This window comes from Pseudonaja textilis, chromosome 15 (assembly GCF_049901715.1).
Source record: "Pseudonaja textilis isolate UNSWEBS1 chromosome 15, rPseTex1.2, whole genome shotgun sequence".
NCBI classification, from domain to species: domain Eukaryota; kingdom Metazoa; phylum Chordata; class Lepidosauria; order Squamata; family Elapidae; genus Pseudonaja; species Pseudonaja textilis.
The window spans coordinates 2,800,054-2,817,752 of NC_142004.1; the positions used below are offsets into that span (position 1 = coordinate 2,800,054).

The 17,699-nt window shown below is 46.7% G+C and overlaps 1 protein-coding gene across 1 annotated transcript; it reads right to left on the reverse strand.

The window, feature by feature from the left end:
- Positions 1-3,297: 3,297 nt before the first annotated feature.
- Positions 3,298-10,034, reverse strand: RASL10A (RAS like family 10 member A). Its single transcript, XM_026722205.1, has 3 exons — positions 9,819-10,034; positions 4,526-4,650; positions 3,298-3,568 (listed from the first exon to the last, which is right to left on the reverse strand). The coding sequence occupies exons 1-3, from the start codon at positions 10,032-10,034 to the stop codon at positions 3,298-3,300; spliced, it is 612 nt and encodes a 203-aa protein (XP_026577990.1).
- Positions 10,035-17,699: the final 7,665 nt, after the last annotated feature.

Below are 17,699 nucleotides of genomic sequence, written 5' to 3' on the forward strand. Positions count from 1 at the left end.
ATTTCTAGGTTGGAAAATATATATTTTTCCAGCACTAAAGCTGACCCCGGACGTTTAGCCTGATTTGATGTGAATCTCATCACAGCTTCTTCCTTTTGGTCTGGGGCTGCCATGCTATTCTCATGCGGTGAAAGGCCACTGTTTTCAGGAACAAGGCAAAAAGGATGGCAATTTTGATTGCACATTTGTGGTTGCCCCTTTGATATTTTTTAATTTTTATTTTACTTCTTCCCTCCTCTTTCCCAAAGCATCCGCCCTTGTTTCCAGACCTCCAGTCACAGAGGCAGCGTTGGCACGGATCGAGCATTTGAGTATGTCAGGATTGTGGAGTGTTGTGTTCTCGTCAGGGCGTTGTGTTGTGGAGCAGTTTGCCCCGTTCGTCTTCTGCACGCACACCTTGTTTCCGTGCAGTCGGAATCGGAAGAGTGCCTTATGGGGTTGGCTTGTTTGGGGGGGTGGGGGAAGGGGGGAAGACCGAAGGACGGGCTGGGGAAAGTGGTTTGACTCCATTTTAGTGGGCCCCATTTGGAGTCGAGCCTTTCTTCTCCCAGAGACTCCGTGGCGGAGTCACATAATGGACGCTGAGCGGCACCGATGAAGCGTCTCTAAAAACCTCAGGAAAAGTTGGGTACACATTTTCGGGAACAGGACCAGTAGCGGGGTTCAAATAGTTTTAACAAGCGGTTCTCTGCCCTCGGGACCAGATGGGTAGGCATGGCTGGGTGATCATCGGACAGAGTGGGTGTGACCAACTCAACATCACTCACAGACTTTGCCTGGCCACTCACCTCGCCTACTGGCCACTTGCTGGGTGGGGCTGGGCTGGGCGGGGCCCCCGATTCAGCCAGTTTGCCAAACTCCAGGAAAAATTAGCTACCGGTTCTATTGAACCGGTGCGAACCGGCTGAATCCCACCACTGAACTGGATCACAGGGACTCCCTCAATTCTGCAAGTCAATCGTTGCATGTGGGAAAACGTCGGTTGCGTGAGTGGGAAAAGCGGACAGGGAGGGAATGCTGAAGTCTTTGCACGTGAATTTCTCTTTGGCAGGGCCCCTCTCGGCCTTCGTGACACCCCCACCCCCAGCCCACCCTTCTGATCACTGGAGATCTGTTGAATAAATCTATGCATATTTATATAAGTAATAGGGAGCTTCGGTCTCCTCCCGTAGAGTGCCTGCTATCCAACCCCGTGAATGTAGCTGATTAAACCGACCTGCAAATACCTGAATCCAGACAGTAAAGACTGACATATCACCTGCTGTGGCCCTGCGCCCTTTTTTGGTGGGTGTGTATGTGCGTGTAAATGGGTGCGTTAGTATGGAAGTATGCTGTGCTCCAGATCAGAAATGTGCACAGATTTTGGGGAGGTAGTGGGCATCTTTCCTTTGTTTTCCCTCTATCTTCCTTCTTTTTCTCATGCTCTTTTCCTTCCTTCCTTCCTTCCTTCCTTCCTTCCTTCCTTCCTTCCTTCCTTCCTTCCTTCCTTCCTTCCTTCCTTCCTTCCTTCCTTGTGGTTAGAATGCAGTACTGCAGGCTAGCTCACTGCCAGCAGTTCGATCCTGACCCATTCAAGGTTAACTCTTCCTTCCTTCCTTCCTTCCTTCCTTCCTTCCTTCCTTCCTTCCTTCCTTCCTTCCTTCCTTCCTTCCTTCCTTCCTTCCTTCCTTCCTTCCTTCCTTCCTTCCTTCCTTCCTTCCTTGTGGTTAGAATGCAGTACTGCAGGCTAGCTCACTGCCAGCAGTTCGATCCTGACCCATTCAAGGTTAACTCTTCCTTCCTTCCTTCCTTCCTTCCTTCCTTCCTTCCTTCCTTCCTTCCTTCCTTCCTTCCTTCCTTCCTTCCTTGTGGTTAGAATGCAGTACTGCAGGCTAGCTCATTGCCAGCAGTTCGATCCTGACCCATTCAAGGTTAACTCTTCCTTCCTTCCTTCCTTCCTTCCTTCCTTCCTTCCTTCCTTCCTTCCTTCCTTCCTTCCTTCCTTCCTTCCTTCCTTCCTTCCTTCCTTGTGGTTAGAATGCAGTACTGCAGGCTAGCTCACTGCCAGCAGTTCGATCCTGACCCATTCAAGGTTAACCCACCCTCCCTCCCTTCCTTCCTTCCTTCCTTCCTTCCTTCCTTCCTTCCTTCCTTCCTTCCTTCCTTCCTTCCTTCCTTCCCTCCCTCCCTCCCTCCCTCCCTCCCTCCCTCCCTCAACTTTCAAAAAAGAAAAGCTTTAGTTGAGCGAAAAGCAAATTCTGTCAACTGATAAAAATAAGAAGCCAGGATGAATATTAGTTTAGTTATCCTTTCAGTCAATGCTTTCTTTATTTCCCATCCAACCCAATGAGGTTTTGAATTGCTTGGGGTGTGGGGGGGGGAAGAAGGCGTGAGAGAGTTGTGCAAATTAATTCATTGTTTCAGGGTGTCCTGGTATTGCAAAACTCGTGAACCTCTGAATGTTGGCATTGTTTGGAATGGAAAAACGCTCCTTCTGGGTCAGCCTAACCAGACGGCGGCAGGCTACCGGATCCTTGTTTCGATTCTCGAACCCCAGACGTGTGCAAGAGTCCAAAGATGGCCAAAAGGCTTTGAGTCATGATCCTATCCGTTGCATGCTTTACTCCTTTAACCCAAAAGGGGTGGGTGGAGTTTCCACATGTGTCATTATAAAAGCCATTCCTATCAACAGGAGCTGGGAACTATCATAGTTCATAGGATTTGCATGACTCGTCATAATGGCTGTGATTCTCTTCCAATGTTTGACTTTGCAAAGTCAAGGAGTCTCCAAACTTGGCCGCTTTAAGACTGGTGGACTTCAACTCCCAGGATTCCCCAGCCAGCATAGCTTAACTCTCTTTGCCATCCCTTCCTCTGCAATCTCTCTCCACTTTAGGAGATTAAGCAGGCATGGCTGGCTGGGGAATTCTGGGAGTTGAAAGTCCACCAGTCTTAAAGCAGCCAAATTTGAACACCCCTTGTTTGAGATCAGGGGGGAAATCAAATCCAAGGCCTACGGGCTGGATCTGGCCCACGATGAGATCGGATCTGGCCCGGGGGCCGTCCTGGGAAATGTAAGGGCCCAGCCCGCGTCGCTTCGGGCCCAGTTTACCCAATGCGAAGAGGAAACGTGAGGCCAGCAGTTTGGGGGAGTGGCCTCAAGGTGGCCACGCCCATCCAGTCGGCCATGCCCAGCGAGTGGCATCCAGTTGGCCACTCCCCCCACGAGATCAACCACAGCCTCAGTGGAAATTGAGTTTGATGCCCGTTCAAGACCTCCCCCGCCCTCCAACCCGCTCCAGGCTCCACCCCTCCAGCTCACATGAGGCTGCACCTGTTTCTGTGCAGCGCCCCCTGGAGGCGCACGGCTGAGTGGTTGCTCTTACAACCGTGGGCCACGGCGCAGCAGAGCAGCTCTTTGAACAGGAGGACGATGTGCCAGTTGTATTTGGCCGAGCACTCCATGTAGCCACATTTCCAGGTCTTCTTCACAAGTAGGGAGAGTGTCCGGCGGGGCGTGAAACGCTGCCGTTGCAGGTCCCGCTTGCTCCCCACGATGATGACGGGGGCTTCGCCGATGTTGTTTGTCCTGGAAGAGAGGATACACGAAGGTGGTTCAGGTTTGGAAGGGGTGGCGGCTCAGCAGTCCGGGCAACGCTTTGGTGCGTAGGCTCATGAAAGTAGCTGCTTCCGGAAAGTCCATTTCTGCAGCCGGAGCCTCATTGGATCGAGGGAAGCCTTAAACGTTTGTGGGTCAGTCTTTTCTGCCCCAGAGCAGGTTTGCGCGCGCTACTTTTTGACAATTCTGTGCATGCACTACTTCAAGAAAAGATGAGCGTTTTGCACCAGCGTGGCACAGGTGGTATTTAGCCGGTTTGGACCGGTTCTGGAGAACCGTTAGTGGAAATTTTGAGTAGATCGGAGAACCGCCCAATGCCGCCACTGACTGGCCCCGCCAACCTCATCTATTCTCTGCCTCCCATTGAGTCCCAGCTGATTGGCTGGGTCTTTTTCTTCCACCAAGACACCAAACCACACCCTCAGAACACCACGCCCATCAAGCCACACCCACAGCTGATTGGCTGGGTCTTTGGTTGCCCTGCACAAGAGAATGGAGCTGGAAAGCAGGTTAGCGGGGCGGGGAGGGAATGGGGATTTTGCAGTATATCCTTCCCCTGCCACACCCACCAAGAAACCAAGCCACACCCACAGAATGCTACACCCATCAAGCCCCGCCCACAGCTGATCGGCTGGGTCTTCTTTGGTTGTTCTGCACAGGAGAACGGAGCTGGAAAGCAGGTTAGTGGGGTGGGGAGGGAATGGGGATTTTGCAGTAACCTTCCCCCCCCGGAGTGAGATCTTACCCAAAATTAGGCGAAGGCACAAGACAGGCAAGTTGGATGGCGCATAACGCCAGGTAAGGAGTGAGTGGACAGAGAGAGGAGAGGCAAGGACAACCTGTGGCACGATTTGCCGGTTCTCCAAACTGCACAGAACTGGCCTGACCGGGTAGAATTCCACCCCTGCCTTCGTCCCCTGCCCTTACCTGTTGTCCTGGATCTGCTGACGGAGCATTTTCACATATTCAAAGCTCTCTGGACTGCAGATGTCGTACACTAGAATGTAGGCGTCCGTGTTTCGCAGGCCCCAACACTTCAGATCTGACCATTCCTGATGGACCAAAAGAAGACGTGGGACAGTGAGTGGAGTCACTGCAGACAAGGAAGAACCAGCCGCAGGTTGACTTGGTCGCTGCCAGGATCCTGACAGGAAGGATCGGGGCGGGGGGCGCATGGCTGAGGCTTTTAAAAATATTTAAGTTCTGTGTTCTATGTGATTAGAATAGAGTAGAGTAGAGATATAAAAAAATAGAATAGATGAAAGAATAGAATGTAGCATAGAAATAGAAACAGAAATATAGAATGGAATAGAAATAGAAATTTAAAATAGAATAGCATGGAATGGAATAGAATAGGAATAAGAATAGAAATAGAAAGTTAGAATAGAATAGAAATAGATTTTTAGAGTAGAATAGAACTAGAAATTTAGAATAGAACTAGAAATTTAGAATAGAATAGCATGGAATGGAATAGAACAGGAATAAGAATAGAATAGAAATAGAAAGTTAGAATAGAATAGAAATAGATTTTTAGAATAGAATAGAACTAGAAATTTAGAATAGAACTAGAAATTTAGAATAGAATAGCATGGAATGGAATAGAACAGGAATAAGAATAGAATAGAAATAGAAATAGAAAGTTAGAATAGAAATAGATTTTTAGAATAGAATAGAACTAGAAATTTAGAATAGAACTAGAAATTTAGAATAGAATAGCATGGAATGGAATAGAATAGAATAGGAATAAGAACAGAATAGGAATAGGAGTAGAACAGAATATAAAATAAAAGAACTAGAAATTTAGAATAGAATGGCATAGAATGGAATGGAATGAAATAGAATAGGAATAGGAATAGAATAGAATTAGAAATTTAGAATAGAATAGCATGGAATGGAGTGGAATGGAATTGAATAGAATAACATGGAATAGCATAGAATAGCATAGAATGGAATGGATAGAATAGAAAATAGATCTTTGTATTGCTGCATTTAAAAAAAACCACATTTCATCTGCCTGGTTGAAAAGAGGCATTCCTTTTTCGTTTGCCTTTGTCATTTCCACATTTTTCTACTCCTCTTTCCTTCTGCAGCTTCAAGGCAGGGCTGTTTCCCTCATTTTCCACTCTTCGGGCACCGCACAGATCACTGCTCGACCCCAACTGGTAAATTTGGCCTGCCCAGGTTTTAGCCTACCTACGATCAGCAGGGTCCAGCCCCTCCACCCCAACAAGCCTCCCTTGAGCTCGACTATTTAAGGAATTCTAAAAACTCAAGTGGGAAGATGCTTCAAAGAAACAGTATGAACGCTAGAGAAAAGGGCCTACAACGGAGCCGGGTTAAAAATGCACATTATTATTATTATTTTTTCTAATTTTGACAACCAGAAGGTGTGAAGAAGGTGACAGCCGTATTTTACAGACAGCTGGTGCTACTATTTTGCTCTCCGGCTGCGGAAGGAGAGAGCCAAGGTGACATGCAAATCACATTCGCTGCCAATGAGTCATTCCAACCTTGTTCACAAACATCGTTCGTGGGTTTTCAAGGTTGGAAGGGATCTCGGAGATCGTCTAGTCCAACCCCTTGCCCAAGCAGGAGATCCCATACCCTCCCAGGAGCTCCCCATCTGATGCCAACCAAGAACCGGCTGGTCTTGGAGATGACCCCGCTCTGCAAATAGACAGCCATCTGCACAATTCCTAAGCCCGCTGAGATTTAAATTCTTTTTAAAGGATTTTATATTTGGTTCTTTTATTACAGAAATGGCATGGGGGGCAAATATTTATTCCTAGGAAGACTTGTTCAGGCTAATTAATTAGAGCAGGATGCTGTCCTTCAGGCTGGTTGGGTTCCACTTAGAATACAGAATAGTAGAGTTGGAAAGGACCTTGTAGGTCATCTAGTCCAACCCCCCCGCCCAAGCAGGAGACCCTACACCATTTCTGACAAATGGCAGTGCAATCTCTTCTTGAAAGCCTCCAGGGATGAAGCTCCCACAACTTCTGATGGCAAGCTGTCCCACTGAATATAGAATAACAGAGTTGGAAGGGATCTTGGAGGTCATCTAGTCCAACCCCCTGCCCAAGCAGGAGGCCCTACACCATTTCTGACAGATGGCAATCCAATATTTTCTTGAAAGCTTCCAGTGATGAAGCTCCCACAAGTTCTGAAGGCAACTTCTGTTCCATTGGTTGATTGTTCTCCGTGTCAGAAAATTCCTCCTTATTTCTAAGTTGAATCTCTCCTTGTTCAGTTTCCATCCATTGTTCCTTCTCTGGCCTTTGGGTGCCTTGGAGATTAGCTTGATCACTTCCTCCTCCCTGTGGCAGTCTCTCAAATATTGGAAGATGCTATCCTGCTCCCCCTCCCAGTCCTTTTCATCAAACTAGACATCCCCATATCTGGCAACCATTCTTGTTTGATTGATTTTTTTTTAAAAAAAATAATGGCTTGCTTTGACACCTTCTTCGGAACGGATGTGGAACAGCCACAGGAGGCAGGGGAGAAATTTGAGCAAGTGTTAGGATGGCTCGCGGTTACAAAAGAAAAGTCTGAATCGATTGACGGCAGTCATTTTCACAACTTGGCCACTTTAAGAGGTGTGGACTTCAACTCCCAGAATCCCCTGGCCAGCCCAACCGAAATGATGAGAAGGAAAGTCCAAGATCTTATGCCATTCCAGACAAGTGGCTGTCCAATCTCTTTACAACGGCTGGGGGCAAGTTGTTCCACTGATTAATTGTTCTAACCGTCAGGGAATTTCCCCTTAATTCTAATTCTTCTTCTTAATTCTAATTGCTTCTCTCTTTGATTAATTTCCATTTGTTGATTCTTGTCCTGCCTTCAGATGTTTTGGAGAATAGCTTGGCTCCCTCTTCCTTGGGGCAGCCCCTCAAATATTGGAAGACTGCTATCATGTCTCCCCTGGTCCTTCTTTTCACTAGACCGGACGTACCCAATTCCAGCAACCGTTCTTCGTATGTTCTAGTCTCCGGGCCTTTAATCATCCTAGTTCAACCACTCTAGGTATGACTTTATACCTATTTGTGGTACCATCAATGTCTACATTGGGTCTAAAACCATCATCGTCATATTGATTTAGAACTGTTTTATATCTAAAGCCTTTTTGGGGGTGGTTGGGTTTTGGTTTTTTTTTTTGGCTGGTTTTGTCTTCCATCCCCTTTTTTTAAACACCTCCCGAGAGGTGTTGGAGGTTGAAAAATTTCAAAGCAGGAATGTGCTATTTGGCTGGAACTAAGAAAACTAGTATCCATCTGTAGGTGTTTGGATTTTTTAAAAAAAGAAAAAAGCAACCAAAACCACAAGAGACTAAAAGTGACAAAGTGGAGGCCGATGCAAATAACTGAAAAACCCAGTCGTGTGAAAGCTAAATAATCAAAATTAACATCATTCTATCCACGGTCTACCCATTGCAGGACAAAGGCCTCTTCCGCGCCTTTCGGTCCTGAGCAATTCTTTTGCCAATCCGTGAGCTGGATCAAATCTCCAGAGACATTCCCTCCCACCTCCTGTGTGGACTTCAATTCCCAGGATTCCTCAGTCACCTCATGTGACCCAGGCCCCAAACCAAGAAGGACCCATGGTGATTCTTCCAAGCTGAGTTCTTTATTCAGGGGTGGGCTTTAAAAATTGCAGCAAAGCAGTTCTTTGCCCCGCTGGCTGGGTGGGCATGGCCGTGGTGGGTGTGGCCTAGTCGGCCACCTACACCATGGCGGTGTTTTCACCCTCCCTGGGCTCCGGAGGCTTATTAGCAAGGCCGGAAATGGGCCCACGGTTCTTTGAGCCTCTCGTAGCTTTCGTTATGCAAAAAATTGGGAACAAACATTTCGCTCTTGTCTGTCTTTTCCCCCCGTGGATATATTGAATCTGAATTAAAATTAAATTCAGCCGCAACAGTACTGGAATTACTTAAATCAGATCTGCAAACGGCGTATTCTGTTGGTTTGTTAAGTCAGGCTGGTCACCGCTGAAAAATCCTGCAAATCTCTGTCCATCCGTGTAGAGAACACTTTTATTTCGCTTCCTCCGTTTTAAATGTGAAATGCCAAATATTGGCAGGGTTCTGCTTTTATCAAAGCAGGGGGTTTAAAGTACGAAAGAATAAATCTGGCTTCGGAACACAATGCAAAGTTCAAAAAATGTCCCCTGGGGCCTCCTCCCTCACATTATTTGAAATGTCATCTAATGATGTTCAGGCAGATGTTTCCAAGCTTTGCAGCTTTTCTTAGCAGAACAACAGAGGGATCTAAGAGGTCTTCCAGAGCACCCCCCTCCCCAAGCAGGAGAATAGAGTCTTACGCTGGCTTAGATCGACTCACCCTCTTATTCTTATTCTGAGCTTTCTATGATACATTGAGACCTAAGCCAACCAAGGAAGCTTGTCTTACCTGGCACAGCAAACCTCAGAGAAACTAACCACGGTTAGCCTATTTGTGTGAAATAACGGTGATTAATTTTTGCCTAAGTTTCAGGTTTGTTTAATTACATCCAGAAAAACAAGACTTTTTTTTTTTTTTTTTTGATTGGGAGCTCACTGAATGAAATTATCATCAGTGTGCCCTCACTGCTTTTCGGGTGTTGAAATTACACAGGTGGTGAAAAAAACAAGAAAATAAGGGGAAGGGTGGAAATGAAGGAAGGAAGGGGAAGAAAGGAAAGGAAGGGAGGAAAGAAGGGAGGGAGGGAAGAAAGGAAAGAAAGAAAGTGAGAGGGAGAAGGAAGAAAGAAAAAGGAAGGAAGGAAAAGAAAAGGAGATGTTAATAAGTCTATTAAGCCCAGAAAGAGCTAGATCCCATCTTTTTTTTCCATGAGTTCAAATTAGCTTCCAGGAGATTCTGTCTTAAATGTGCACAACAACAATCCTGCAATATAGACTGTGCTTGGAGGCAACGTTACTTCCACAAAGGTGACCAACAAACTGGCAGAGCCGAAGGCAAACTCAAATCTTGAGTCGCCATAGTCCTAGCCCAGTTCCTGAAGCACCAGACTGCACCCCCATCTCCTGAAGCAGCGAGAAATATGTGCACCTTTGATCACTTTGCACACACGGGGACAAAACCGAAAAAATGGAAAGAGCCACCCAAATCCAACCTGGCTTGACACCCCACCCCACCTGGTCAAACTACCATTCCGCTTCTCCATAGCTGCTGGGGTGATGGAAACAGCCAGGTGAGAAGGGAGGGGAGGAAAAAGAGGAGCTCACCTGAGAACTGTTGGCAGGAAAAGCTGCCACGTAAGGGACGTCCATGATTTTCAGGTCGTAGGAGTTCCCGTTCAGCATGACCGACGGCCGGTAGATGTAACGGTCCTCCGTGGGTCTGTACTTCTCTGTGAAGTCGTGGTACAAGAATTGGCGGATGATGGCTGTCTTGCCTACTTTGGGGGCCCCCAGGACGGCGACGGTCAGCGTCTCCACCATGGTCCGCCTTCAGGACCCTGGAGAGCTCCCCAGCCGTAGCCGCCGTTGCTCCTCGGAAGGGCCGCCGCCTCGCGCGTCTTCCGAGCCATCAACCCCCTTGCCTGCCCCTCCCGCGGTTCACACGATAAGCTTCACCCGGCCTCCTGAGTTAACCCGTGTTCCGGGTTCGCACGCTAACCACAAACGAACCATTTAGGCTGGCTTGATGGCCCCACATGCTGAGCCTCCAGGAAGAAAGGATTTTAAAAAGCCAAGGCTACGAACGAGCCGAGCTGAACGTTAGGCACGTCAAGGCGGGTCCCAGGTTCGTAACGGACTCCTGAAGTGCCTCGTGTGAACTCAGATGGAGGTTCACACACACACACACACACACACACACACACACCAGGACCCAGAGTTCCGAGGACTGCTCCGGCTTAATCCGACTCTTCCGTTCCCAAGCCAAGTCAACCCAACTTCACCATTCTTCCCGAGGAGCTTCTCCGCTGCGCCTTCCCTGCCGCGAGCAGCCGCCGCCGCCTTTGGCTAACAATCACCCAAGAGCTCAAGAGCTTAATCCGAGTCTAGGACGAGATTCCGACGGAGTGCGGCCCGAATGGGAAGGGAGAAAGGAGTCCAGCCAAGACGCGGCGATGAACCGGGCAACGGGGAAGCGAACGGAGCCGAACTCCTCCGAAGTGCAGCTGTAGTGGGGTCTTGAGAGAGGCGGGAAGGGAAGGAGAGAAAAAAGAGAGAGAGAAAAGAGAGAGAGAGAAGAGAGTGAGGAGGGGGGAGAGAGAGAGAGTGAGAAAGTGCGTGAGAGAGAGAGAGAGAGAGAGACGGGGGAGGGAAGAGGGAACAGGGAGGGGAGGGGGCTGCCGAGCCGAGCCGAACCAACGGGGCGAGGGGACCCTTCCCCGCCGCCTTGCCCAACTTTCCTCTCGGGCGCAGAGCAAGGGCTGCTCAAGGCCGCTTCGAAGCGGTTGCCCGCCGCCCCGCTCTTCCTCCAAGGCAGCCCACCGGGCAGCGCGATCCAAGCGTCCCTCTGCAACGCTGCCGCTATCTAGAGCCCCGGACCTGGGTGGGCGCAGAAGCGCCCGAATCGGCGCTCCCTTTCAGGACCCTGGACAGGGACACTGCGGCGCCGCGACCGCCTCTGCTTCCCCCCACCCGCTGCGGCAAATCAAACCCGGGACAAGCACGTGAGAAAGGCGACGCGGCCAACAGGACAAGGGACACGGGCTCTGCCTAGCAGCGAGCAGGAAATAGCCCCGGGCCGCTCGTTCCTCCCCACCTCCCCGCGCAAGATACGGAGGAGCTTCTTCCCCGCCTTTCCGGACATGCGGAGAAATATGACTTCATACTTTTCCTGCCACGGCGAGGCGGGCAGCTTTCCCTCACCGCCTGCCCGGTAAGGCTGGACACCCTGCCTCCTTCCCTCCCTCCCTCCCTCCCTCCCCGATCCCGGAGAAGGTCCGTCAAAGAGGCTGAGACTCTCCAAAGAGAAGAGCAGCAAAGAGAGAGGACTGGACTCACATCCTGGACATAAACCGTTAGAGAGCCCTGCCCAGCAGAACAACTAGACACAAGGATAGTCCCCCGCCCCGCCCCCCCCGCCCCCCCCAAGCCCATCACTCTGCTAAACAAACAATTCCCTGGACACTGTCCAACTATTGACAAAGTCTGCACTACTATTACTATTAATCTTCTCATCGCTCCTTATCACCCATCCTGTCCCACTTGTGACTGTATGACTGTGACTTTGTCGCTTGTATCCTTTTATATGGACTGTTTCCTACTATGATTTGATTGCTTATTTGTACCCTATGACTGTTATTAAATGTTGTACCTGATGATTCTTGACTCTTGACAAATGTATCTTCTTTTTATGTACACTGAGAGCATTTGCACCAAGACAAATTCCTTGTGTATCCAATCACACTTGGCCAATCAAGAATTCTGTTCTATTCTATTCTATTCTATTCTATTCTACTCTACTCTACTCTACTCTACTCTACTCTACTTTATTCTATTCTATTCTAACATAGAAAGGAATTGGGTCTGTCTAGTAGTTTAATGAAAAGAAGGACTAGGGGTGATACGATAATAGTGTTCCAATATCTCAGAGGTTGCCCCAAGGAAGAAGGAGTCAAACTATTCCCCAAAGCACCTGAAGGCAGGACAAGAAAGAACAGATGGAAACTAGCCAAGGAGAGAAGCAACTTAGAACTAAGGAGAAATTTCCTGACAGTTAAAACAACCAGTGGAACCACTTGCCTCCGGAAGTTGTAAATGCTCCAACACTGGAAGTTTTTAAGAAGAGATTGGACAGCCATTTGTCTGGAATGGTGTAGGGTTTCCTGCCTGGTCAGGGGGTTGGACTAGATGACCTCTGGATCCCTTCCAACTCTGTTAAGGACAAGCACATGGGTGGCGAAAGTGGGGCTCCCCCCGTATAATCCTGGGGAGTTAGTCAAACTTTCTGTGTTTTGGTGCTTTTGACTTGTGGGCTGATACCGTAGCATTCCCCTCTTTTCAAGTGAAGAGTGCAAAGGTTTTGTCCCCTAAAATTTAACCCACCCAAAGTGATTCTTTTTTTAAAAAAAGAATTATTAATTTTCTATTAATTACATTCCTTAGTGCTTAATAAACATCCTATTGCCTGAGTATTTCATTTGCTTCTCAGAATGAATGCCCTTCTTACTCTCCACTCGTTTTCTTTTTCCCCCAACGAGGATTATCTTCGCACTATATTGGAAAGATGAAGAAACACCTCCAGGTGAAGAGACAATTAAGAAGAAGATATTAAGACCGTGCAGAAATGGACAGGCTTACATTAAAAAATCAAACAGAAAGAAGACGCAGAATGTTATCAAACTTGGAATTTATTTTACCAAAGTGATTCTTGTGGGGGTCTGTTGCAGAAATCTACAAATAGAACTTTGCTAAAGGAGATTGGAGAGTGGATTTCCACAGACACAAATGGGCAACAATGAGAACATGTTAAAAATATTAAGTTCTATCTACTCTGTGATTCCATAGAATGGAGTTTTCTTGATTCTCAGGCAAATGCTACCATTCGTGGCTTGTTTACATCCTTTTTTGCTTTGAGATGTTACCATTAGCTGCTGGGAAAAGTTATTTTTTTTGTTTGTTTGCCAAAACCTCTACAGTGGCCTTGGAAAGGAACATTGAAAATTATGACGCACGTTAAAGAAAACTTTAATCCAGTGTATGAAAGCAGTCAATTACAGAGTGAAGGTCAATAGGAGTGGAATGGGTTGTCATTATCTTACAATAAAGCTATGATATGACCATGGCCGAAATGCAGAATATATAACCTGCTTCAAAAATTTAGTGAAAAGAGAAATAAACACGATTGAACAGGTCCTGTCGGAGGAAAGGTAATAATTTTTGACAAAGGTTTGGACGAAAAGATAATGAGCGAGAGAATCTAGAGAAATACAGTAGAATAGTATGAAGTATGAAATAGGGATTTTCAAACTTTTTCCAGGCCTTCTTGTTGTTTTAAAAAAAGATCCTGGGATTGATTAAGTGGCAAAACTTTAGTGTCCCAGAAAACTGCCCCTCCCGTTATGGAACCCCGTCAAGAATTATTAGCCAACAGTTCGATTCTGACCAGCTTCAAGGTGGATTCAGCCTTTCATCCTTCCGAGGTGGGTTAAATGATGAGACCCAGATTGTTGGGGGGGCAAGAGGCTGACTCTGTAAACCGCTTAGAGAGGGCTGGAAAGCATTGGGAAGTGATATATAACTCTAAGTGTTGTTATTGCTATTTCTTTCTCTCTCTCTCTCTCTCTCTCTCCCTTTCCTTTCCTTTCCTTCCTTTCTCCTTCCTGCCTTCATTCATTTATTCATTCATTCCACCCTTCCTTCCTGCCTTCATTCATTTATTCATTCATTCCACCCTTCCTTCCTGCCTTCATTTATTCATTCATTCCACCCTTCCTTCCTGCCTTCATTTATTCATTCATTCATTCCACCCTTTCTTCCTGCCTTCATTCATTTATTCATTCATTCCACCCTTCCTTCCTTCCTTCCTTCCTTCCTTCCTTCCTTCCTTCCTGCCTTCCTTCCTTCCTTCCTTCCTGCCTTCCTTCCTTCCTTCCTTCCTTCCTTCCTTCCTTCCACCCTTCCTTCCTTCCTTCCTTCCTGCCTTCCTTCCTTCCTTCCTTCCTTCCTTCCTTCCTTCCACCCTTCCTTCCTTCCTTCCTTCCTGCCTTCCTTCCTGCCTTCCTTCCTTCCTTCCTTCCTGCCTTCCTTCCTTCCTTCCTTCCTTCCTTCCTTCCTTCCACCCTTCCTTCCTTCCTTCCTTCCTTCCTTCCTTCCTTCCTTCCTTCCTTCCTTCCTTCCTTCCTTCCTTCCTTCCTTCCTTCCTTCCACCCTTCCTTCCTTCCTTCCTTCCTTCCTTCCTTGGTGCATAGTATTGCGGGCTAACTCTGCCAGCAGATCAACAGTTCGATGCTGACCAGCTCAAGGTGGACTCAGCCTTTCCTCCTTCCGAGGTAGGTAAAATGAAGACTCAGATGGTTGGGGGCAATGTGCTGACTTTGTAGACCGCTTAGAGAGGGGCTGTAAAGCACTGTAAAGCGGTCTATAACTCTAAGGGCTATTGCTATGGTTTACAGGTAAGTCCTTGACCGATGCAGATGGCTGGAGAGTTCTGGGAGCTGGAGTCCACACCTCTTAAGGTCGCCAAGGTGCAGAAACATTGCTTTGTGGCGGTGATTCAGACAGCAGTTGGCATTCTCAGGGGACGCTGCTCAACACCCCCATCGAGGCGCAGCTGCTGCTATCAGCAATCACAACTTAATTCTTGCCAGCGATGTCTGTTCTGGAGACCCCCAGCGCCACAAGAGTGTTGAGGAGAGCAGCTTGGAGCCTTCAGTCGGCGGTTAATGAAATGATTTAATTATCGCAGCTATAAAAAGAAGAAAATCAGGCTGGCACTTGAAACACCTTCCTCTCTTGCCAGGGAGCCAAGGAAGCGAGGCTGGCAAAACACACAAAAAAGGAAGGAAAATAACCAAGGAAGCCTTCAGAACCTGGCTTCGTTCTCTTAAGCCCTGCCGATGAGCAAATATAACAGCATTAAAAAGTCCCTGGCCGCTCATCCCGATGCAATACAACAACACAACCAACCCAAACCCTACCAAGAATTACAACTGCCACACATCAAGAATATCTCAGAAGAAACCAAAAATGGTTGCAGAAGTCGGTGGAGCTGGCTGAAATGGCAAAACTGACTAGGACAGAACAGAGTTGGAAGGTAACAGATAATCAGAGTTGGAAGGGACCTTGTAGGTCATCTAGTCCAACCCCCCCACCCCACCCAAGTGGGAGACCCTACACCATTTCTGACAAATGGCAGTCCAATCTCTTCTTGAAAGTCTCAAGTGAAGGGACCTTGGAGGTCTTCTAGTCCAACCCCCTGCCTAGGCAGGAAACCCTACACCACTTCAGACACATGGTTATCCAATCGCTTCTTAAAAACTTCCAGCGTTGGAGCATTTACAACTTCTGGAGGCAAGCAGTTCCACTGGTTAATTGTTCAGGAAATTTCTCCTTAGTTCTAAGTTATCCTCTCTATCCTTTGATTAAAGAAGTACTTTTGTTTCCACTTCTGAGTTTCATGCTTGATGTGGAAAAGAATGTAATTTCGACTTTGGGTTTTTATAGATGAGATGGATAGATTTTTTTAATAGAAATGACTCGTTCATATTACTACGGAAAAACAAATAACTGTGATTTGATGCTAAAGCCTTATTCTACCGCAAGAGAGAGAGTTGGAAGTCACTCCATCTTTTTCCTTTCTTTTTCCTTACCTTTCCTCTCTTCTCTTCCACCTTTCCCTTTCCTCCTCGTTGTTCCCTTCTTTACTTTTGCATTTTGTATAATACTTAATAACCTAAGAAAAAAAAAACGTTTGAATTGAAGAATGTCTCAGAAACCACCAGCCACATGGGATCAGTGTAGCATACAAGCCAACTCAAGCCCTTCCAAACATCCCAAGCAAAACATAAAAATCCAGCAACCCCAGAAGGAGGAAAAAAAAAAAGGAATCTTCTACTACAACATACAATGTAAGGACTACAACAACCATCGTGTAGGACAAAGAGGCAGAAGGCTGGCAGAACCACAAAGCACTCAAAACTGCATTTATTTTCCCAGGCTTTCGAAGTGGCTGGCTGGTGAGATCTTGTTCTCTTTGTACCACGTTTCTTTTATTGGACCATTCATCTTTTTGTTCCTTTTCTTTTAGTGTTCTCATTTTTTTTTCTTTCTTTCCAGAAAGCCGAGTGCTCAAGAGTTGTTTGGCAGTTTGGGTGCTTTTTTAAATCGATGCCAGTAAATAAATGAAGACAAAGCACTCTATTATGGATGCTAGAATTGGTTCTGCGAAGCTAGTGAACAAAAGCAACGTGCATTTCTCTCTCTCTCTCTCTCTCTTTTTGAGAGGCCCCTGGGAAACATCCAGGTTCCCAGATGGGAAATTTGGATGACCTCTGGATGACTCAAGAAAATTGCTAGGAAGGGGTGGACTGCCTGCAATACGCAATTGTGGTTTCTTCTTCGGGTTTAATTTTGGAGGGAAACCAGCAACAAAAGATGAACCCCGAAACTGGCTTGGTTGTTTTCCCCCCTGCCCCAGCTGTAATTGCAAATTATAATTTAAGTCTCCTTTGTTGGATAAATTCTAGCATTTGTAAAGGAATTCCTCCTTTTATTTACTTGCATTGATTTAAAAAGCACGCAACTGCCAAATGAATCTGAACACACACGCACACACACACTTAATTAATTAATTAAAGGAACAGAATGATTGCACCCCAGAAAAAGAAAGACACGATCCAAACTTAGTAAGAGCCTCCATCTTCATTTATTGCAATCAGTTTTTGGTCACCACATTACAAAAAAAAAGTTTGAGATTTTGGAAAAAAGTGCAAGGAAAAGCAACTAAGATGCAGGATTTGGTTATGGCCAGTCTAGAGAAAAGAAGGATTTGGGGTGTGTGTGTGGAAGAATAGCAGTATTCCAGTATTTGAGGGGCTGCCACAAAGAAGAGGGGGTCAAATTATTTTGCAAAGCACCAGACAAAAAAACAATGGATGGAAACTAATCAAGGAGAGAAGAGACTGGACAGCCACTTGTCTGAAATGGTATAGGGTCCTCCTGCTTGAGCAGGGGGTTGGACTTGATGTCCTCCAAGGTCCCTTACAGCTCTATTCTGAATTGAAAATGGATTGCCAGAAACCTTTGAGATAGCAGCTTCTGAAAAAAAAATCACTTGATCGTCTCGAGCTGAGAATAACATTTTCTTTTCCGGCTTTTTATTTGGGCACAAAAAGCTCATCAAGAGGAAGAAAACGTTGACTGCGGCCAAAAAAAACCCCCCCCAAATCAGATAAAAAAAGAAAAGAAAAATATGTTCTTTGTTGCCAAAGGAAAAGATCACATTAGTCTTTGTGCAAAACTGAATCAAAATAGGAATGAGATTTTTTTTTTTTTAAAGTAGGCTGCAAAAAAATCCAGTTATCCATAATGAGACGGTTAAACCAAGAAGATTCGGGGACGTCTGTAAGGAAAGGGTTAAAAAACATGGCAGCCACAACCGGCACATAGATGCCTGCCCATCCCCTGAGCGGCCCAGTTTCAAACAGGACA